This window comes from Eufriesea mexicana, unplaced genomic scaffold, assembly GCF_001483705.2.
Source record: "Eufriesea mexicana isolate 0111107269 unplaced genomic scaffold, ASM148370v2 scaffold2387, whole genome shotgun sequence".
Classification (NCBI taxonomy): Eukaryota; Metazoa; Arthropoda; class Insecta; order Hymenoptera; family Apidae; genus Eufriesea; species Eufriesea mexicana.
In genome coordinates, this window is record NW_016910450.1 from 83747 (window position 1) to 109475 (window position 25729).

A 25729-nucleotide genomic window follows, 5' to 3' on the forward strand; every position below is an offset into this window, starting at 1 on the left:
TATAAAATTAATTAAATATATTAATTAAATTGTACAAAAATATGGCAGTACAAATAAGTTATTGGTTAGAAAAGTATGAAAAAAATAATCAAATTTTGACTGGTATTTTAAACTAAAATCTCGACTATGAATCAATTGAAATATAATGTTGAATGCTGTTTGGACCAGGGTTAAATGGGTTAATGGTCAAAGTCGTTTCCAAGATGGACTGACCAATCTCATACAATCGGGGTCACCATTAATCTGGGTTCAAACGATGCTCATAAATACTGCGTTGGAAGTCGCGATGACGACTTCCTTTACCCCGGATTATTGCAACTTTTCAGTACACGAGCGCCGTTACAATGATCCGGGGAACGCTGTACAGTGGTGCCCTCTGGCGGCCGGAGATCAGGACCATATCTAGCGCGCGGCTTCTGAGAATTTGATTGACAGAAAGAGAAAGATCGCGTGTGAGAGAGATACTGATACTCCATGCGAGTATAACGGATGTATGCATCGATGACACATTATATATTAGAGGCACTTCTTGAGGCCAGTGCTAGGAATTGGTGAAGATGATAGTAAATATTTCAATGTGCCAAATTTTTGCTTAATATAAACACTGTCTTCGTTTCTTGGTCCTCGTGTTGTTTTTGGGGTCTTCTTTTTAGGTTAGCACAATATTCGAAGCTCAGATAAACATCATGATCTTCAGATAAGAAGTAAAATGGTAATTAATATACAGGTGGGTCAAAATTAGCGGTACAGATAGAAGTAGAGAAATTTTATGGTTCGAAATTAGACCAGGGACGAATTAAGAAATGAGTGGGCCCTCGGGGATTATATTTTTGCTGTGCGTTCGAGAAAAGAAGGCACAGCGTGTTTACATCTTCACGGCTGATCAACTCTGTTGACAGTCACTTTATTACAGGCAGTGACCGTTATTGACCAAGAGATCATTGGTCACCGTTTTTGGCAGAGTGTCAGTGAAGCTAATCAGCTGTGAGGATGAATATACGCTGTGCCTCCTTTTCTCGAACGTACAGTACCAATAGCAACTCTCGGTATAATGACCCAGCACCTACTAGGGTCCAGGCGAAAGCACAATCACGGCTCATTGCCATAAGAAGAGGTGACATTCCCCGATATTCAGTTAGATGAAATTTGGCAGTGAGCAAATTAGGTTAATTAAATAGACCGTTTATTTTGAAAGTGATGTAAGTTCATTTTTTTAAAAATTAGATATCACGTAATTTATGCTTAATTTAGTGTAAACTTTTTATTTATAACTAGTTAGTATTTAATATCTTAAAAAGTGCCAATGCTTCGTTCGATTTAAAATTGGCTGATAGAAGAAATTGCGTAACCATTGATTATGAAAGTGGTGTAAGTCCAATTTCTGTAGACAGATGGCGGGGTCAGTGGCCACTGTTGACTAGTTTTGTTTTATTTCACGCGTCGAAAGTTACTATTTTAGGTTACTTATTTTATTTTCCTCCAAAAATGGATAATTTCATATTAACATCGGATAGTGATATAGGTAAGAAGAAATTGTAAATGAATGTTATTTTATGACAATTGAGAACATCAATGGAGAATATAGAATTTGAGACTTTAGAGTTATCACTTAAATTTTGGGGAAGAGCAGCAAAATTTGAAAAAATCACTATGGCACTTTTGTATCGTGATGCCAGGCCTATTACATATGAAAAATATGAGGATGTGGGACAGTTATTACCTTATATACATCCTGTGCATCAAGAATATTTCAGAACACTGCCACACGAAGAGCATAAATAAATAATACCAATATCTTACGTTAAGTTTAACAATATATAAATATAATTAACGTTCGAAATAAAAATACCACTCCTATTTTATTTTCTGTTATTATTTATAAACAAAATTGAATTTATACGAAATATATTTTAAGTGATATTTAATTTTTCAAAATTGAGATTAAACGATTTTTACGATTGACTAATTATGAAAGTGGTGTAAGTCCATTTGCAGTCCGTAAATATACATTATTTTAGTTAAATTCGCCTAAAAGAAATTTATATAATCAAATTACATATTGATAAATTAATAGAAACATTTCCGGACCTGACATAATTAAACTATACTTTTTAATTGACAAATATGCTAATTTTTAATTTTCTCGAAACAACAGAAAATGGACTTGCACCACTTTTAAAATAAACGGTCCAAATACAACAACAGTATTTAATAGAATTATTCTTCAATCTAGCGATAGGACTCGAAGAAGAGTAGCTTCTATGTGTGAAATCGAAAAGATTTGTAAGAATTATATTTAGTAACTTTAATTGTATTAATACTATAAAATAAAAATACTCGTGCTTAACACTAGAACTACCAACCCAGTGAAAATGACTGGTCCCAGAATTTTCGTTTTTGCAAACACCGAACACATACATCTGCTTTAAGAATAAAATTGGTATCAACTCATATTAAGAAAGAACTGTAATCAATATATTCACTCATATTCATCGTACCGCTGAAATTACTATAATCTGTGCACGTTATAGTTAGGTACCCATTAAAGATCGGTAGTTCTAGTGTTAAATAAATAGAAATTAACTTTTCTTACACATGTTTCGGTTAATAGATGCACGCATACTCGACGAATATTCAACATCGATTTATTCGGAAATAAAACTTCGTATGGGAAAATGTCGTTTTACATTTTTGATTCATTTTTTCGTTTAGATTCACCCTTCCTCACCTCGTATCACTAGTTTGAACGCACTATAGTTTTCCCGTTATTAGCTCTCATTTTAATATCTATGTATATTTACTTCTAAAATTAATTAACATTATGTTTTAGCAAGTTCGAGATTTTTTAAATTTCAAATTAAAATACTAAATTTGGGGAAATCAATTTTATTCTGTATTTTTATACATTGTTATACATTTTCATATAGTTATCTCTATCATAATGACACCAATTAAAAATTAAGGATAAAATTTGAAAATCAACTGTATAAATTTCTGTCAAGATCGTTGTTTTATAAACGAAAAGAGTTTCAGTTTTAAATATCTCAAAACCTTCAATCGCCATTTAATAAAATTTTGGAAATCGATATTAATTAATATATTAAATTTAAGATAATGTAACAGTGTGCAGGGCATTGAAATTAAATAATTCTAAGTGTTAATTATGGTACGAGTTTTTAATCACTATTCCAAAAAATAATGGCTCTTATAGCAGAAAATTTTGGAATTTCTCTTCTGAAGTAATTTTTCAGAAAACTCTTCAGAAAATTTTGGAATTTCTCTTCTGAAGTAACTCTTCTGTATCAACTCTTCTGTATCAAAATTTTTTGGCTAGAGAAGAGTAGAAAATCGAAGATTCACTACTAAAAAACTGACGATACTTTTTTGAGCAATAAATAAAGAATTGTATAATAATAGAATTGTAGAATTATTTGATTTCGGTATCTCGTACAATGTTACATTACATTAAATTTGATATATTAATTAACCCATTTGCATCCAAGCGCGGAATATTCCGCGAGCCACGACTGTCGTCTATCACCGAGCGCGGAATATTCCGCGAGCCACGACTGTCGCCTATCACCGAGCGCGAGCTGACTTTTTCCATTACCAGTTGCTGAATATTCTTCATATGCCATAGGTCACGTTTGATCCCTTTTGTGAGCATCTCATCTACATCGGTTCATTATATTCTTAACAAGTTTTACTTTTGTTGTGAAAATCCTTTTAACTGCCATTATGAGTAGGTGCTGATACGCGCGCGGTGATACGGACTACTCAGTTGAACGTCGCAGTTGCCTGAACAGGACACCTTAAGTAGAGCCATGATGCAAATGGGTTAATATCGATCTTCCAAATTTTATGAAATGGTGACTGAAAGTCACCTCTTGAGTGCAAAGGGTTAATACTAGGTGTATAGTGTTAATACTGCAGTGTAATTATTATCCGACAATTTGTTTTCTGAATATCGTGGTACACTGCTGGTAAGTTGACAGTCGCTGAGGCTAGTAGCAAGAGGGTGTTTTGTTTGCTCCCAGTGTGTCCGACCCCACCTTTGATGTACCCGAAATCGCTATTTCAGCTCCTCGGCAACATATGTTGACATAGTAATAGGATAAATTGCGTTGGTATATTTTTTTATCTTTCATTGAATAACACTGATTCTATTTTTTAGGTTACGTAATTTAATTTGTAGACTTTCAGACAGTAATGAAAATTTGGGAACCCTATTTTCATGATTGTGTTAGGGTATGAGCTAAGTATTTTTACAATGTGAGCTGCTAATGTATCTTTACTATAGTAAAATAATAATTTCTATTAAATTTATATTATTATACGTATTTTTTCGTACAATTAATAGTACAACACTTTGACAATATTTTTACGAGGCATAATAATTTTCAAAATATGAAACAAATAGCTCTCTGTTGGATCTAAATGTACAGAATGATTTGGATAGTTGTAACAAGGTATTTTCTTTTCTGGTTGAAATTGGAAAATATTCTAGAGAAAATATTATAATACTTATATAATTAATAATATATAGCTATATATTAGTTAATATTATTAAATAATCAATAATAATTCATAATTATATGTACATTTTATGTCACAAAATGTAGAACTATTCATGATTAAATTTGAAATTAAAGATTTGCAAATATAAAATATGTGAATATTTTACTATTTCTTTTTTTAATGAAAATTTTCTGTTATTAAAATAAATGTTTAATATTAGAATAACTAATTACTAAAGAAATGAAAATAACTCACTTTAGATTCTTTTTCTTTGCAGTTACTCAAAATAAATATCTACTTTTGAAAAAATTAATATTAATTCCTATTTAGATAAGAATGTAATCAAATATACTTATCCATTTTTATTATACTTTAATCATTTCCATGTATGTAAATTGTATATGAGTACATATTATAGCTCTAGTATTAAACAACTATGATTATGAATATGTGATCCATCTTAAATCATTCCCTGCATTAATATATACTATATACATTATTATTTTACTGTATTATTATATTACCAACTTACTATACACATTATATGTTAACATAGTGTATAATAATATTGGACAATAATAACAATAATAATAATAATGCAATATTTAATAATAATAATAACATTCAGAAATACAAATAGTAATATTTACCAAAAAGTATACCTATTATATTTTTATTGAGATTTTTTATATTAATGACAAACAAAAAAGAAACAATAATAATAAATTTTAAAACATTCATATATATATATATAGGGTGTCCAAAATGTTGGGATCAAACTGAGACTACATGTTACTGGAGTCAAATAAATGATAAATTTCATATGATCTTATTTCATATTTTTATATATTTTTATATTTCATATTATAATTTCATATGAAACTTATCTTGATAAACTTATGTTCGAAAATGTTTTATTGAAAAAATATTAGCGTTTAAAAATTAATGGATAAAATTCATCTCACAATTTACTGTAGAAAATTTTTTTCTTTTTTTGAATTTTGTAATATTTCTTATAATATATTACAAAAAGTCATAAATATTTTCAAAGACCTATATCTTTTTAAAAAAGCATTTCTTGACATAAGTTTATACGAAATTTTTTCATCCACTTGACCTCAGTAACACGTAAGTAGTCTTAGCTTAGTCTCAACCTTTTTGGACACCTTGTATACGTAATAATAATATACAATATATAATATATACAAATTATTAAATATATATTATTAAATACATTATTATTAAATACAAATTATTAAATAATAATGTATAATATGTTATAAAATATTAAATAATAATTAAATAATTATGTACAAAATATGCATAGCAATGATATTATAATAAAGCTACAATAATATCCTGACTAAATAAGAGAATTAAATAAAAGGTTCGCTGAGATAAAATCGATGTCCCATCACAGAGAACACGATATAACTGTTAAAGGTTAAGCAGTGAGACTAGGTCCTACAATAATTGGGAACAGAATTTAAACTTCTTACAAATTCAGAAGTGGGATTGAAGTTCTCATAAATTCTGTAGTGAGATTTAATTCTTACAATTAGAACGTCCACTTTGCCATGTCTCTGTAGCCGTGTTTCTCAACCCACCCTTTCTCACCAACCCTCTTTCACATATACACTAACTCTATGTAGACTGAGATAAATTTAATGAAACAAAGAGGATAAACACATTAAATAAATATTTCAGAATACAATTTTATCTTAACCCTTTGCACTCTAGAGGCGCCTCTCAGTCGCCATTTAATCAGATTCTAAAGATGGATGTTAATTACGATATCAAATTTGCAATTACCCAACGATGCGTGGAATATCGAAGTAAAATAATTCTACGTCTTAATTTGCATACGATTCCTTATTTGCCGTTTTAGAAATATCGTCGATTTTATGGCAGAAAGTTTTCGAATTACTATTTTCCTATTAATATTTAACACTTTGCGCTCGACCATTTTTTCGCTAAAGAAGGGTACGAATTGAAAAATTTTCTGCTCTAAAGCTGACGATACTCTTTTCAGCAGTAAATAAGAAATCGTATAATAATTAACACGTAGAATTATTTAATTTTGATACCTCGCATACTGTCAAATTATTTTAAATTTGATATATTAATTAATATCGAGCCTTGAAATTTTATCAAATGACGACTCAAGGACGCCTCTCGAATGCAAAGGGTTAATTGTCCCTTCTAATAGATATATTTTATGTATTTGTATCAATAATCATGAAAGTGGCATAATTAATTATGACAAGGCTGTAAACTCAATGTCAATTCTTCGCTATTTTTCCAAAAATAGCTCCAATTTTATTGAAATGGAAATGAATGCAACAGGAAATATATGATAAATTTATCTTTATTGAATTTTTAACTTAGACCACCATAATAATTATCAAATTGGCTGATTTCGAATCTTTTAATTTTGTAATGTAATTACTGATAATATGCAACTGCTTTTGACGAAAAATTAATTTTAATCCTTATATTAATCTTAAACCTTGCTCCAAACGTGATGATACATAAATATTTATATAACTAATAAAAGAGGGAATAAATAAGTATCAAAAATCGACGATTGAAAATAATTGCAACAACCTCACAGAAATAACTTTGTGACCTTCGAATTGAAGAATATAAATAAAGAAGACTGAAAATGCTATTTGGAGGCCAATATGAAGCTAATGTGTGCGAAAGGGTTAAAATATTAAACCAAGGGTATTATATACATCATATATATGAGCATAATATATACAGGATGTCCCAGCAACGGTAGCACAACCGGGAAGGGGTAATTTTACATAAAAAAACAAATCGAAAATAAAGAATAAAATTTTTTGATTCGAAGCTTCGTTTTGGAGAAAATTGATTTTGAATATTCACCAAGTATGCATGCACTTGGCTATGGCTTATATGGGTAGATCATCGATACATGAGTATCGATGGTACAATCTAGGAGGGGGTAATTCTGCATGAAAAGACAAATCGAAAATAAAGAATAAAATTTTTCTATTTGAAGCTTCGTTTTTGAGAAAATCGACATTGAATATTCACGGAGTATGTGTGCACTTAACTTTGGCTAAGGCGGATGGACCATCAATATATGCAACGTTCCCTTCTCGGTTATACTGCCGTTGTTGGAACACCCTGTATAATATCCGTCGGATTTATATAAAATATAAAATATTACGTAAAATAATTATGCGATATAAAACATATAAAATAATCTGTTGAGAATTTTTATTTTTTTATTCGACATTCGTAATGTTAAATTATACTAAATAATTGTTAATTATTTTATCATCGATGCAAATCGTAAGAATAGAAATTATTTTAGTATACAATAATGATAATAATAATAATAATGATAATAAATCCGTTATTTTTAGCATAAGAAAATAAAAAATTGTATGTATGTACAGGGTGTACAATTTTAATTGACAAATATCCAAAAAGTGATTCAGATAAGAAATAAATAATTTCTAGGGGGACGTAAGATAATGAAATTATTTTTTTCTATTTGTAAACATTATGTAGATGATTACTATTGTACATTTACATGTTGCATACGAAAACAAGAATCGCTAAAAAAATTTACTAACTGTCCTAAGACATTTTCTACCAGGTAGTTAACATTACGAATATCGAAAAAGAAAAGAAAAATTCTCGACAGATTATTTTATATATTTTATATCGTAGAATTATTTTATGTAGTATTTTATATTTTATATAAATCCGACGAATATTATACAGGGTGTCCCAGCATCCGGGGTACAACCGAGGGTAGGGTGATTCTACGTGAAAAAACAAGTCGAAAATGAAGAATAAAATTTTTTAATTTGATACTTCGTTGTCGAGAAAATCGACTTTGAATATTAACTGAGTACGCTGGTGTACTGATCGTCCACTCCCCTTGCACTCCCCACTCCCCATACACTCCCCACTCCCCTCCCACTCCCATTGTTAGACAAAGTCAAGTGCACGCGTACTCGGTGAATATTCAAAGTCGATTTTCTCGAAAACGAAGCATGCAATCAAAAAATTTTATTCTTTATTTTCGATTTGCTTTTTCATATAGAATTACCCCATCCTAGATTGTACCATCGATACTCATGTATTGATGATCTATTCATATAAGCCTTAGCTAAGTGCATGCACAGTTGGTGAATATTCAAAGTCGATTTCCTCGAAAACGAAACTTCGAATTAAAGAATTTTATTCTTTATTTTCGATTTGCTTTTTCATGTAGAATCACCCTATCCTCGGTTGTAAACCCGATACTGATGTATTGATAATCTATCCATCGAAAACATAGTTAAGTGCACACATACTCAGTGAATATTCAATCTCGATTTTTTCGAAAACTAAGCTTCGAATCAAAAAATTTTATAAATCTTCCCGGTTATACTATCGTTGCTGGGACACCCTATATAATAAACAAGTATTCTCATGTATCGTTAATAAACGATATTTTGGCAAACAAATAATTCTTTTCCTCAAAACTCTAATTTCGGCATTTCCTGTCTCTTTTATTTTCATCCTTGAATCGTGACGCACTACTCTAATCACAACGACAATTACTTTAACCCCTCGAAGTCATCTCTATACTAAAAATATTCTCATAATACACGACTTTGTTCACAAAAATGACCCAAAACCAAGTAAAAAATAATTATCATCTTAAATTTCGATATTTGAAATATTGCAAAAGCTTAACTCAATTTCAATTTTCCCTGAAAACCTATGTTACCCAAACTAATCGAAGGAATATTTTGTAAGTAAGTCCCAATAATTTTGAGAAGAGAGGATAATAAGGCTTCCCGAGAGATGGAAAAAGCTGATAAAATAAAATATATGGTCCATATATAACGAAATAAATCAACCTTAAACAACAAATACCGTGTATTCATTTGGTATAAAACAAGGAGAGAAACTTATGGGGCACCCTAACATATGGAGCACGTGCAAGTAGACCAAGGCTCGCAAGTCGTCCTTGGAGGATTGAAACGAAGGAAAGAAGCTACGAGAAGTCACGAAATTATTCCAGATTCGTTGACGAAGATAAGGAAAACCAGATCGATCACGACGGTGGAAAGGAGACGATCTGTCGAAAAACGAAAGGCAAGGCGATCGCGCCCAACTGGCCGAGTTTCGCTCGTTTAGAAAGCAACACGGTTCCACCGATTCTGCGGGTCCACGTGCTTCCGACACGCGCTGTCGAAAATAAGATAGCTGACTTTACGAAGAGAAACCACGACGTCGTAACATCGACCGTCTCTTACTCTGTATATGGTGGCGAAAATGTAGGCCGGGTCAGTCAGTTCGAACGACGGTACCAACATGTCGCGTGAGTTTCGATAACATGGCTATCGCGAGCTCGTCTTCGGGAAACTAGAGTGCTCGGAAAAAATTCGCTGACAAGTGATCGCACCACCTTGCAAACATGACCCGCGTTAAAAAATACCCTACCCTTTTCGTCTCGTTGATATGTAAATACAAACGAGTGGATTTACGTGATCCACGCCTGTCCGACTGCAGTGCAGATCGGAGATGTACGTGTGTACACTCAACATGAAAGTATTCGATATAATACTCGTTACAAACATCTGAAACAATTATTACAATTAATGCTCATTAATAGATAGATTAAAACAGTAAAATGAGAAAATAATTCGACAATATGTATGGTATTTACGATATATTTATTATAAATATATGTGACTGGTTAATCGCAAAAAAATATTCAAAAATGACGAAGAACGTTAATCGAAAAATTATTCGTTGAGAAATAAGTAATTTCGATATTAGGTTGATTTGTCCCGGGTCGCTTGTGACAGACTTAAGATTTTCCACTCAACTCACTAGCGCCACCACGAACTGTAACTCCAACGAACGTACTGCAAACCTTGTATGTACGAGATGTATACTTGAATTTTTGTTTAATATTACTGATTTAATCTAGAAATTTTCTCCTTACTATATCCTTTCATGTATGAGTGTATATAATTACCATAAACTGGGTTTTAGTACAGATAAAATCGTAAGTGTAACTGAAAGTGCCTTATAAAAGTAATTTACAAAATAGGTGTTACTCGATTTTTTGAAACTTTAGTAGATCGCAGTTGCAGTGTATCAATATTTATATACAGGATATTTCGTATAAAATTTATCTAATTGTAATACAAAAATTTGTTCAAAGATTAAAAATTTGTAAATGGTTATTAATTGATTAATATTATATATATTATTAGGTTAATCAATTAATAACATATGTCAGGAATTTTTATATATAGTAGCAAAAGGGACTATTTCAAATATAATAATTAACTTAGATAAATTAAATTACGGATTCTTCCAAAAAATAATTCCGAGGAACCACGAAAGCAATGAAAATTTCTGAGACAAATTCCACTAACGATTTCAACGTGTAATAAGTGTAGTGTTATTCATAAATAATACAGTGAGAAATTGGACACGTTAACGAGGGAATCTACCTTTTCGACAAAAATCGGGATCGTCGGGAAGGCACAGGCGATCCAATTACAAGTAGACGATTAAAACAGAGTCGCGTAGCCCTAACCGTGAGAATCAGGTTGAGAACCATGGCGAGTGTCCGCTCTTTTGTTGAAGACAACTCCCGGGGTGGGATTTTAATTAAAGAAGAACATTGCATGCTGGTACTGCTATGCGAAACGACGGTTAAGTGCATAAACACCTGTTCCGTCCTCTACTGGCTGCGCCGTTCGCCCGTTCCTACGAATTGTTTCGCGAACGTGACGAACTTATAGCGTCGAGTAGTGACGGCCCCAGGCGCAGGTGTCGACCTCGTGCGTCTAGATTCGGAAGTTCTGATTTCCCATTTAGCGCCGTTCGCGTGACTTTAGGACAGTATTGGAGCAAACATTTCAGATCGTTCGTGACAGAAATTGAATCAATTAGACAGTATTTCGTTAGCACCCTAATTACCCGACGTGAAGAAATTGCAGTCACCATTGCTGTTTCGTAACGTGAAACGAAAGTCGAAACTACGTCGTGTTTTCTAAAATATTTCAAATATCGCGCGCTAATATCAGTTCGTTACATAATGCATTTCGAACCGTGTTCAAAATATTTTCTGCAAGAAAAAGCAATTTTTTCGACGCAAATAGAAATGCAGTAAACAAAATTTTTATTTATTAAATTTTGTTCGATAATTTTTATTTAACTTTTTGATATTTATCAATTTATTCGATTTTGAAAAATATCAAACTGCTATTTTGAGAAATTCATTTAAGAGAACATTGATTATACTACATTTATCTACATTTTAGTATGCAATTAGTATTTTAATTGACGTTATTGTTAAAACAAAATAGTAAATTAATAAAAATATATTTAACTAAGACTTTTATTTTTTATTAACTTATTTCGACTTAATGTACGTAGATGATAAATAATTTATAGAATTCATTTATTATACCCATTTTATCAATTATTATACTTCAATTATTGTGGTTTGTTTATTTTAATTCGTTATATATCTGGAAATGTGGTATTGCTGATTGAAGTAATTATTTTAAATCAATCTGTACTTCCTTCGACACCTTGCGATTTCATTATTGCCACTACATTGCTCAAAGCGATCAACTGCAAGAGTCACGCGGATGATCTCGAATTACAAGATAGGAAGGCGGGTTAGCGAAACGAGTACAGTGAAAAGCTGGCGGTCTCCCGCAAGTCTGCACGTTTCGAGCAGCCACAAAGGAGAGTGTTCTTTTTCCTATTCATTGATCTTTATCAATGGTGGTTGGCTAGCACTTAAAGAGATTATACCATGAGCTTCCATTGTTTTTCAATCATAAAATATAGCTTAAGTAGTTCTCACCTCTTATAAGATTGAAGGATTCCCTTTTTATTGGCGAATAATTGGAAAGTAATTATTAATTTGACACAGGAGAAACGTTAAATTCATTATTAACATTTTATAGCACTAAGTGACTTGAAGTTTATGAAGAAAATATCTGTCTATATATTTTAATATTTATCATGGCTTTCTTATTGAATAATATACGTTTATTATTTATAAAAATAAATAACTCTCATTTTTTCTATTAAAAGAGAAAAATGTAATAAAATTGTAATTCTTTTTTTCAAAATGGACGAAGAGAAAGTATAATTATAAAGAATTAATTTCCTTGTTTTAATTACTTTTTGAAGCAAAAATTACATTAAATTAGATCCCTTTTTTTTTTAAATATCGATCGTGTGTTAAAATATTTCAATAGCGTGTTTCAAAACTTAATGTTGTGCCAGTAACGTATGCATATATGCACATGCGAATAAGTCTTTAGCATAGAAAGCACTATATACAGGGTGACTCACATATTTCCGTCCAAATATTATCAGTAAGATCTACAAATAAAAGTGAGATTAAAATATTATGTAACAAAAGATTGATAAATGATTTATTAATAAATTATAAAGAAAATAGAAAATATTTACACGAAATAAATTAGTTATCAAAACCAATCATGTGAAAAATTAGACAAAATGGCGACGAAATTCGACAATATCAGATTTGTATTGGTAACTGTAGACGACAAATAAAAATGGAAGAATACATACATTAATTTCCACCTAAGGAATTTATGGTCTTTACATTACATGATGATTTAGTCTTATTTTCCAAACAGAAAAATTTATTTGGAAAATTGTGAGACACCCTGTATATGTAATCTAAAAGAAAATAAACATAGCATCTAATGTATTATTTTGATTACTATTTCAAAAACATATAATGATTAATAGATAATTTATACAAATACATGTAATTGTCATAACATTTTAATGAGGTACTTATGGAATTATCATTGCAATATTTTAGTTAATACAAAGGACATTAAATACATCTAATGTATTATTTTGATTACTATTTTAAAAACATATAATGATTAATAGATGGTTTATACAAATACATATAATTGTCATAACATTTTAATGAGGTACTTATGGAATTATCATTGCAATATTTTAGTTAATACAAAAAACATTAAATACCTCGTATAAGAGATCACAATCATGATAGCGTTGATAGCAAGCACTGGTTTTTATTCAATTTAAGAAGATTATAACCTTACTCCAGCAATCCTCTTTTTTATTTATAAACGCAGTCGCGGGACTTCAGTTTCATTTCTGCGAGTATGGTTGCGCGAGCTACCGGCAAGGAATGCAATTAAACGCGTTAGAAGATAAGATGAATGCCAGTTTGGTGAACCGCGGCTGCTAATTTCCAGAAACCGGGATCCTGCCATTTCTACGATGAGTTATTAGCGAGATAGGTTATGTTCGCACCCTGACTGGTCAGGTTATATCAATCATGCAGTCTGTAAAAATAAATCAACGTCAAATTACCGAGACTGTCGAGAAAACTTTCGTACGATATTCGATAAATGTTTACAAAAATTCGATATAACCTTTCAGTGTTTACAATTTTTCCAATTTTTCCACGAGGCAATGGTGGACGTGATTTACTTTTATCCGACGCTAGCTGTATTCCTCTGGCCAAATGAAAATGCACATTACACATATTTTTTACACTCCACGTTCACTGTTCGCTGTTTACATTAATTCTGCGACATATTTCAGACGTAATGCAATTTCGTCCGCTACACGTCTCGCGTCTCGCGTCTCGCATCTCGCGCACCACGCTTCCGTGCATCTGATCTTAACCGTATTTCATTGGACGAAACGCATCGCGCTTTAAAAGATGCGACGTACCGTTGAACGATATTTTACGAGCGGGGATAATGGTTTAAAGCTGGCTCTAAAATATATGCAAACATGATGAACGCAACGCAAAGAATTATCGAGCAGGTACGTGAAATGAATCTTTTTCCGTCGAATGAAAAGTGTAACGTTACATTACGCACGACGCATCGGTGTAGGTTATGCGCGGGCTTTATGAACAGTATTTCGCGTTTTCTTTTTCAAACTCGCGGCCATAGTATATGCTTCGGCGTAACAGTTTAACCACGATTGCATCAGTAACTTTGTTCCGAATGCAGCGGTATTCGTAATTCTTTTACTCGCGTGTTTAAAGCCTTTAACAACAGCGTAATGAATTCCTCTTGTACCGAATGTAAATCTAATCGGCAAAGGAACAGATTGTAATAAATGTGCAGCCACAAGCGAAAATTTAAAACGTTACACACGTTTAATTGGTGAGACTTAATTATAAGATATTATAATTGGTACGATATAATTGAATAAAATTTTCATATTCTCGAATGATTTTTAAAAATAATCGATAATTGGTGTTAAAAACTAACCTAATTCGAGATTCTTTATAAGAGGCCAGCGTGTAATCTTTGGTTACGTTGTGAATAACTTATAATGAACTGAAGAGAGCAAACCGAAGTTAATTTTAGAAATATATCCTCCGGTAGAATAATTAATTCTGTTATTCTATTCGAATAATGAAAAGATGGCGTGGAAAGGATTTGAAATCGCATTGAAACGAAACAAATTCAAGCTGTCTTGTATGTTCTTTATAGGTGGCGCTGCGTTAATGTTTTGGATCGTTTTAATAAAGAAACTTGGTATAACTTTCCAAGAATAAGCAGTGTACCTTGCATCTAATGTAACAAACTTTCGACGTAAACACAGTAAAACGTCGTCTCCCGATTACTGCATATATTATAGCTAGAAATTTGCGTGCTGCAAATATGGTAGACGCTCTGGGCACAAAGTGAAATATATTCAATACTATTCTGGCTTATTAACCTAAATTGTTTATACACTCATGTAATTAATTAAAATTTTATAATAAATTTTTTGTAATATTTTATACTATTTTGAGCTGTTAAAATGTTTCTTTTTTTAACAGTCAACCGTTCCCAAAAATATATTCTAAATGATCACTGGCTATGTATATGTGTTCAGATACAATGTCCTATCTATCTGTTTTTCACTTTTTAGGATGCTTTGAAATATTTAGAATTTCACACGTTTTTCATATCGCAAAAAGAGTTGAATTCTAGAAACAGTGCAATTGTTTTAATTTGTATCGTTCTGTGTAATAATTATTTAATTAATTCGCTATAGAAGATGCAAATTCTTCCGAAGATAAAGTTTATGAAATGTATATTAATAATTTCTTTAATTAGAAAATTTTCATTTTACTTCATTTTATTCCACAAAAAGACGAAAGACCGCGAATATGAACATAACTTTTTTGTAGATTAAAACCGATTATAAATATATAATATATCAATCAATTATATAGTATATTACATATTATAATATATTTAGTGTGTTATATATCATAATAAATTTGAACAGATAAAATTTGTTTTATCTAAAAAATCAGAAATTAATAAGGAAAGTTAGCAAAGAGAGGAGGAAATCCTATTATAAAACTGAAGCCATTAATATGAATTAATTGCTTTGTTCCTTAGACATCATTAAAAGTATTTAATAATAAGAATAATAATAACAATTAAAAATAACAATGAAATTAATTAAATATAATTTAAATCATTTCTTATTTCACTTTCGTTACGAAATTAACATAATATATTTAGTGTGAATAATTGATTGTTATTCTAATTACGTATCATCCATACACATGTACTAAAAATTATTATATTCTATTACAAGATAATGACAAAATTTATATAATTTAATGACGGAAAACAAGGTTAACATCAAAAAAATATTGTAAAATCTCATTCTTCTCGCATGTTTAAATGTGTTAATTAAGATAATTAAGCTAAGAAGAATAGCACATGACATATAGTATTCACGTTAGTCACTGAGATACACAAAAGACCATGTCAGCTTACAATTAGTAAGAACTGTGTTACATAGATTCCAACTTAAAAAAAGATAATTAAACTAATTTTATAATAAAATTTCAAAAACATAGTACAGCTTAGTAGCAACTACTATATTAATTTATATTCACTTTGAACCTAATTCCAACAATTCATAAATACCACCATATAACTTTCTCATCAAGGAATCTCATCTAACGCATATCATAAGACAGCGGTGAGAAATCTTTTTATATCTGCATGCCAAAAATTCTCGAATCTTGTTATTCGATTTTCCGACGCATCGGAGAATCCTAGGAAAAAGATTAACAAAATATTAATAAAGAATCTCATAAAATTTCGTACAAATGAATATACAACCAACAGTTTTTAAAATTAATGTAAAATTACGTAAAAGTGAATCTAACCTATTCAACAAAAATTCGTTCCGGCTATTCATTAACGAGATCCTCACTGTTGTACATTTGATGCGAAATACTTTATATCTGGCTCATATTCCACCGCTCTTGTTAATAATACACGTGCCAAATTAAACTCGCCAGACATTCCATTTTAGGAAACATAAGATTTCAGGAAAACAGAACTTCGCATTTACATGCTCGTACACGCCATTTCAGTCGCACGTGCCATAGATTCGCCGTCCCCGTCATAAGAGCACTGCAACGACACATATCCCTTCAAATTCCTGCAATCATAAACAAAAGAAGTACGAACTAACTACCAACAGCTCTTTGAACTTGCCATTTCATCAAATACAAAGTCTAACCTTCCACAAAGACAATCGACAACGCCCCCGTTGAAATTTTTTCGACGACTGAGAAGCTACCGTTGCGAGACACCCGAAGAGTCACGTGGGATCGTTTCGCGTTAAAAGGCCTGCGAAACAAGACGAGACAAAACGAGACGAGCCGAGGCGAGACGAGATGAGACGAGGCGAACGAAGACGAGACGGCACGAGGACAGAGCGAGACGTTTCTCAGGAAAGAAAGCTGCCGATGGAAAAGAAGTCAATCCTCGGCTGGAACTCGACTAGAGTCTGACCCGCTATATACCGTCTCGCGAGTCGTTCCCCTTGACAGAGAAAGACGGAAAGAGGGGAGGCGGAGAGAGACAGAACGACACGACGGAGAACGAGGGAGAAAGAAGGAGCATCGTCTAGAGAGTATAGTCGAAAGAGGGCATCGCGTCCGGCGCGATGACCTACTATCTTCGCTTCGGCTGCTCGACCGTATAGTTAACACTGACTACACCGTAGTGATGCCCACAGGTACACCGTGTATGTATCTGCAACGCGCTACCTGCTGCACTAGCCGTTTTCATTCATTCCCTCTTCTCGCGTTTTCGAGCAGCCAGCCGTAGATAGGATCTGAGAAACGAGACTGCCAGGAACGCGGCGAATCTCTCGGGCTTTCAAAGTGCTTATCAACTCGCTCGTGATGTATCGAACTGTTTTCAAGTCTTTCGTATTCTGAATTATTTATGTTACTTTATGCGGGATAGTGACTTTCGTTTATTCGTTCGCCTGTCTTACCGAGACGTGGGTATCGCGTGGCGTTTAATGCCAGAAAACGATCAATAAAAATCCTGGCATCGGCTTCGAAGATTTATATCGAAACGAAATAAAGCGTGCAATGGGCAGAAATGGCGGAGGAATTTAGGCAAAAGTGCGAAATCGTACGAAATGGTGAACGACTAGGTTATGTATCGGCCTGTTTCGTTGATAATGAAGAAAATTTATACAATATGGTATGTGAAAAAATTTTTAGTATCTCAATCAGGCATACGAAAAAAGATTCGTAGAAAAAAAATATTTTTGTAAATATTTAAGAAAATCAATTCATTAGTTACTCTAATTTTTATTCTCGAAAAATCTTAATTTTAATCCCATTATTCGTGTTTAACAATGAAATTGATATTGCTTTATCCGTTTTCGTTGAAAACGTATTCGTCGACGAAATATAACACAATTATTGGAAACTATTACTAATACACATCGAGCAACGAATATATTTCCTTCAATTAGTATAAATTCAAACGTTTATTCAGAAAGGTATTATACATAGTCCAGCAAATTAATTGCATTTATTTCGACTTCATTATCGCGGGTAACATGGAAAAATTAAGTTGATCCACGCGTACGGTTAACATCCGTGAATCGCACTGCGTTTGCAGCGCAACATGCAAACACGACGCACAGACCATGTACTTCCTTTTATTCCACCTTTCACGGTTTTTCATGCAGCAGCTAAAAAGATACACACGCCCCGCCTGTGGAATATCGATTGGCACGATATGCAGCCGAATGGAACGATATAACCGTCAAAACTTGCTCCACCTTTCTCCAAATCTCTACGTACAGCGCCAGCCTAACCTAACTTTTCGACAAACACGCACGAAGCAAATACGTTCTTCCATTCTCGCGCTCCACTAACCAATCCCGTCAAGAAAATCTAGAGTCATTAGTATAAACCAATATAGATCGTCTTCGACGTCGAATTATAAAGATGCCACGAATAAAGTATAACATAGATAAGAAACCTCATCTGACAATAGCAGATTAACCTTAACCATGGAGAATACAGACTAACAAGAGGAGGAACTCTACTGTACTATAATGATTTCAACGATCTTTTGCAAAATGATAGAGTACATATTTCTAAATATTCTTTCTCCTTTTTCCCAGTACTTTTCTTTGGAAAAATAGAAAAAAAAATAATTAAAGGAAAGAAAAGATTTATGATCACGATACATAAGGTGTGCATTTTTAAATAATTATATCTTCGAAACTATCAAGTATCTAGGGTTAATATTCAACAGATATATTTAGCAATACGTACTCTATCGTTTCGCAATAGATTATTGAAGTCGGTATAGTACAGTTGGAGTCCTAAAGGACGTTACGAGGAAGAACAGAAAAGGCGATGAAATCTCGCGTGCACTGTTGCAGTCTGTCCAGGGTGGTAACCGTTTCATTCAGGCTTTTACTTCGAAACGATCAGCGCCACAACAGACGACATTATGTGGCACAAGGAGAGCCCGCGGCTACGGTGATTCCTCTTAAGCATTAACGTCGCGTTGTTTCTCGGCCAGCACGTGCGTCCCGCGAATAGCGGTCCAACTGTCCGACGTTTAGGCATCAATGAAACCCGATCGTTCCTCGTTCCATCGCAAGGACATTTTTTAACGGTCACGGAAACGTTTAACGGTTCGATCGATCCTTCCTCGCGTGGACGCTCTGCATCCTAGGGCAACCTAACCTCACCGCGCCGAGCGTGCCGCGATGGTACCCCGCGACGATTCTGCTCTGCCGTGCTCTACTCGACAATGCGTCGGGATAAAAACACAGGCAGGTGCATAAATAGATTCACCTGTTTCACGCACAGCTCGCGGATAACGGTCGCCGTACGAGCCGTCTGTCACTTTAAACGAGGAGAACAGTCGCTAACCGCGAATGGTAATCTCCTTCGTCCGACAGCAAATTCAAGCCTAGAAAATAATAATACCGATCACGGCGAATCGATTATTTGCCCGAGTGCAACCTATGCTTAAGATGAACGAGCAACCGTCTGGGAATCCAAGTGAATATTCACCATGATCAAGGTCTAGGAGCATAATTCGACTAAACGATGTTCGTTAAAAAGCGAAAGTGGAAGGTTCATGGAAAATATGGCGGTTTAGTTAAATACGCGTTCGAATCGAATTTGTTTTCGCCCAATTTTGAAGCACTATGAACTTCCTGGCTATAACAAATGGAACTTTAGTCCCTTTCGAAGCTACTCGTCGATGATTGGCTGAGTAGAAACAGGATAAATCGGTCTCCACGGTGCTTCGTGGATTGTAGCTAATTTTTAACTGGGTCTCGTTCCTGACAGCTTAGTAACTGAATCATCCGTGACCCAATTGTGGCGCGTAAATCGGGTCTACGGCGCATTGTGTTTACCCGAGGTACTCGTGGCGAAGGAAGTGTTACGTGTTAGTTTTGAGCACGGGTAAATTAGAATCGTTGCAACATCGATGGCAAATTGTACTCACAGCCACAAGCAGAGGCAGCAGCAAGATTAGAGTTGACTTCCGTATACTCCGCCACGTCCTCTCCATCATGCGAGTGTCCTCTCTGCAAACAAAAGCAAAACAAAGCCTGCTATAATTACGTGCACGGTGAAACATCCGATTAATTATCATCCCTGATCCCCCTGATTATCCCTGATCATCCTCGTGTGGGTCACGTGATATTCCAACTCGTGGACACTCGAATGGATTCACTCTGAGTGGAAGCCAGCTAGCTCTCTACCTCGCCTTGTTATTCCTCAGTGATTTACCATTTCGTTGTCATCCAGTTTTGGTGTATTTGGATTGACAGTGTCGATGGGATCGGAAGTGTAGCGGATAAAGAGATTCGTGGCATTTATCGTCAGTCGAGTGCGCAAGTAGCACGTTTACTGTCCGGACTTTTACAAAGGACGTTACGCAATGAGCATCTAAACCGCACTCTAGAAAGTCGAACTTCTTAATTAAAAGCTCGTTCGGGATGACGCGGTCAAAGAAAAAGTTCCGCCCCACTACCAGCCCGTGGAAATCCAATTCCGCGAGATTCAAAGTCCGCGCGGCTGGCTTTATTTCTGTCGGAATTGGCGAGGAAATGAAGTTTAAAGGGTAGAAGAAGGAGAGGGAGAGACAGAGACAGAGGGGAAAAAAATAGGAGAAAAATTAAATTCCGCGGGTAGCACGGAGACAAAAGGAGGAGCTGAAAGACGGGAACACTGGGAAAGTTGTAGTTCGAATGGGAGCAGAGATCAAAGGAAGAGTGTATTAAGTCCGTGCGATCAAGAAGCACGAAAACTTCGGATCGGAGAGTGTACCGAGCAGAGCCAAGAGCGTGGAACAGATGAGAAAAATACCGGACAAGTATCCCCGTGCTACCCACCCCGGCAGGTAAGAGGAACGATTTTCTTGGTGAACGACGTCGAGAGGAAATAAAAGGAAAAAAGAACGATCGAAGCACCTCTTTCGAATCCTTCGTCTCTTCTCAGAGAAACACTGCTCCTTCGTTTGGTCCTCGATGGTCCTCCCGAAAGCTCGCGTCGGCCTGGCTGGTCCCTTCTCACCCCCCTTTTCCGGGCACGCCTGCGGTCACACGATATAACCCCGAGTAACTCGCGCGTCAGTTGTTCGTCATTGGGCCCGATTGCCAGCGTGCTACCTTTTCCCTAGCAGAGAAAAAGGGGACTGTGCCTGTCTGACGCGACTCGACGGGCCCAGAGGTGGCTACCTTGGCCGACGGGGACTGACTGAAGGTGCAAGCCACGCTCGTCTCGGCCACGAGCCACGTCCCAGTGACCTACTCACGATCTCGATCGTTCGTGCTGTACACTCACCCCTCCTCCGGCTCCTTCCGCCTTCTACGTAAGCCCCAAACAGGCCCACCGTGCTCGCTCGCTGCTACTCCCCTACCCTGACACGGGCCGCCGTTCTCTGCCACCGTTTCCATTCCTTCTTTTTCCGCTCTTCGCGTCCTCCTCGCTGACTTCTCCCTGTTCCTCTCTCTCTGGCCCCAACTCGCCGCCTCTCTTTTTGTCTCTCCAACGACTTGTACCCCGTACGACGCTGCTCGGGCACAGGTGAAAGATTCCCGCAGCGAGGCGCGAGAGTCATTAAATCGGGAATGGGGAGGAGAGAGCAGCGTTTATTTCGGTGGTCGTTCTTCCGCCATGGAGGGGACGTTTCCAGACTTTTCATGCGCTCTTTTTGGCCCGGGCTCTGGTGTTGGCGGATGTCGTAAATAAAACTCGAGGGGTGGATCGGCGAAACGGAACCGACTAATTTTTTCCAACGGAATTCGGCTTCAAGGAATCTTCTTTTCGAGTAATCGATATTTCACGGGTGTATTCGTTATTCGTAGAAGGAATTATTTTTAGTGGGACGAGGAATGTAAAATGGATGGAGGAAGATGGAATATTGAAATTTTTTAATTTTGATTTTAATTTTTGATTTACGGGAAATTGTATTTCGTGCCCGTGACTTTCGTGGGGTGAGTTAATGCGCATGTATTGGACGGTCTATGATTGTCATTGACATACGATTTGAAAAATTTCAATTTTCAACGTAGCTTTCGGCGTATTTAATAATAACCTATATTAAGTGCCCTATTTTTATTTTGCAATTATGTATTTAATCAATGTGTGACAAGAAGATATTTTTCATTTAATTTCTGCGAATTTGTAGGTTACTTATGGGGTTAAGTAAAAGTGCTAGATTGATAGAATTGTAGAATAATTTTTTAAATCTTTTTTATAGGTTTTTTATATTGATTTGAATATTATGATAAAAAGACGTGATTTATTTACGTTGCTAATTAGTAATATTTTTTGTACAGGGTGTTCCTGGGTCTTTTTATTGCAAGTAAGTTAGAAGTGAAAACTATAATGTGAAAATTTTGTGAAAATCTATATTTTGAGATGATTTAGTGTAACTTATTCTTAGATATCATTCACTATGAACACTCCATCAGTCAATTTTGTATCTGTGGTTGTAAGAAAAATATCCCATGGCACAATTTCAAAAAATTCTATTGGTTTATTCGTTGATTGAGTTGCAAAATGAATTATGATTTACATGTTTATAAAAATATATATATAAACATTTTACAGAGAAAGATTAGTCCTAACCTAGCCGAATGTTAATAAAAAGGATTGATATTTTAATTATTGTAATCAAAGAAATATTTTATTGTAAACAAAGAAATATATCGTAAATAAAGAAATATTTTTTCCAACATACGTTTACAATTTAATTTTTTTATAAACTTTTTAGAGCTAAGTTTGCAATTTTTTTAGAGAAACCAAAAACTCTGTACAAAAAATAGCCTAATATTAATTTCAAAGTATTAAAATTGCAATTTCAGTTCGACTTTTTACTATCCTATAATAATTACATGTCTCAAACAAAATATCACGAAAATTATGTGATTAGACTATCGAATTATCTTCATCCACTTTTACTTATTCCAAATTTCGCAAAAAATCAATTTTATTCCAAAATTTCGTTCAAATTGATTATTCAACCCTCTCAATCCTTCAAATACTTAAATTCCATGCAAATTCGACCCCCAAATATAGAAGTAACGCAATTTCTAATATCCCGATAAAATTCCATTTTAAATATAGGAATAAAAAAATTAGGTTATCTGCATTCCAAAAGCGTCTGCTTTTCTTTTTGCGACATATCAGGAATACATTCTCAGAGTTCATTGAACACATGTTCCGAATTTTCAAATTCAGTATCACTCCGGTGGAACGCTATTCTCGTAAAGGAACTTATTTATGAAAGAACGCAATGAATAACACGTAGAAGCAGGTGCCTGTGACAGCACACTAGCGCCAGCTAGCTGCCAGGCAAAAAAGGAGAGAGAAAAATCTGTGAAAAATATTTCGGTTGTCTGTCACATGGGTGAAACGGATACCGATCGTGACTCGAATAATAACACGGAAACGTCGCTCCTGTGCAGCTCCGGAGGAACCAGAGAATAAATTACAGCAGAGATGTCTCAACTACAGAAACAGCGACGTTCCAACTAGGTTCGATTTCAATAAATCGCGAAGAGAAAATAGAAGCAAAACAGAGGCGTGTATTGCCCTTCCATAAGACGAATCGTAAATGTACTGCGATATTTCTCCGTTCGTGCAATCAATTTTCCAGATTCTCGAATTTCAACCCTTCCCTGTGAATGATTTTTATACGTGACCTTGAAGGCCTGCGATTTATTATCCAAAAACCTGCATCGTTTTTTCTAATTAAATTTCCTACCAAACGTGTACGATAGAAAATTAAATTTAAAGAAAAAATACGAGAATGATAAATCCCAAAAAATCCTTGACACGATATTTCAAAAAATGTAAGTAAAATTATTTTTCATTTATTTTTCGCTACGATAAGGTTAAATTTATTACACAATGAGATTCTACGTGTACGATACGAGGTAAACTATGATAATAAATTAAGCGCAAAAAAATAAGTAAATGAAAAATCTGACTGAGAACAAAAATGGTTAAAATGGTAAATAAATAATTAAAGTAAAATTATTTCCCGTTTATCAATACGAAGTACTAATAAATAATGAAAATTGTCTTACTATTTAAAATTAATTAATTCGATAAAAAAGCTAAATAAAACTAAAAATAAAATTCGATCGGAAAACTTGAAACTTCAAAATATTATTTTAGCAGATTTCGAAAGAACGAGAGCATCGTTCTCGTGCACCTGATGCCGCTCTAGATACGCTCTACGCGAAGGTGCAAATGAGCTTCCAAAACATATCGAAATTTCCAGAACATTTCATTCGCCACAGTATCCTACGACAAGAAACGGACAATTTACATAATTATCGCGTACCTATTAATTACAACGTGTCGAGTGACGGTAACAGGGAACCTTGCATATTATAAAACGCTCAATTTTCGCAGATACGAGAGATCGCGAAGTCGATAAAGCTGACTGACGTGGTACGTTGCACACTAGCGCCCGCTGAACGCGAGACGAATCAATCTGAAACGATCACCGCATGGGGGCGTGCGGCCCTTTGAATAATGAAACATTGCCCTTAGCTAGCGCGCTCGCAGTACTTTCCTTTTCGCTTCTCGAAATCGCGTCGCAAACCTGAATTTGCGTAATACCACGACCGATAAGAACGAGACTAGAAAAGCAACCGGTGACCTGACCCAGATTTCTCACCCGCATGCTGTTAAACCGACCATCCGGAAGTGGCTTATAGTGCTCGTTATGCATAGGGATAACGTTGAACCGCCAGATAATACGTGAAAGTGCGAGTGAATATAATGCAACCGTGACATTTTAATAATGAATTTCCTCATGGAGAATTTATTGAAAATTGTGAAATTTGATTAGAAGACTGTGGATATGAAGTGTTACACAGATGTCATTTTTGTATCCAGATGTACCAAAGCTTTTATAGATGGCGTACCAGTAGCTTTGTTTTCGTTAAGATGGCGGCGTGTTTTTTCATTTTTATGCTATTGCTGAATAATTAATATTAAGATGGATATTAAAACGTGTAGCGTGTAAGAATTACAGCATATTGGGATATATTATAATATTATAAGTACATATTATTGTACATAATCCAAGCTTAAAGGAAATAAATAAGAAATATTGAAAAACAGTATTAACGAGAAAATTAATCTTTAATATTTCAGTCCATTTGTAAAGAAACGAAATTTAATAAATTTGATAATTATTTATAATAAAGTTTATAGTTTAATTAATTATGAAAAAATGAGTAGGCTGGAAAAATAATTGTTTTGCGTTGCTTTAATATTTATTCAATTAAATATCGTGGAATACTGGAAAATAATAAATACCCGATTCTAATATTA

General features: G+C 34.2%; 1 protein-coding gene across 1 annotated transcript in view; it reads right to left on the minus strand.

Moving 5' to 3' along the window:
* Positions 1 to 20447, minus strand: part of dyl (transmembrane protein dusky-like) — a 41112-nt gene extending 20665 nt beyond the window's left edge. Inside the window, exon 1 of the mRNA XM_017903550.1 lies at positions 20373 to 20447. Coding sequence (XP_017759039.1) covers positions 20373 to 20441 — 69 coding nt within the window. The 5' untranslated portion in view covers positions 20442 to 20447. The remainder of the gene's footprint in view (positions 1 to 20372) is intronic.
* Positions 20448 to 25729: the final 5282 nt, after the last annotated feature.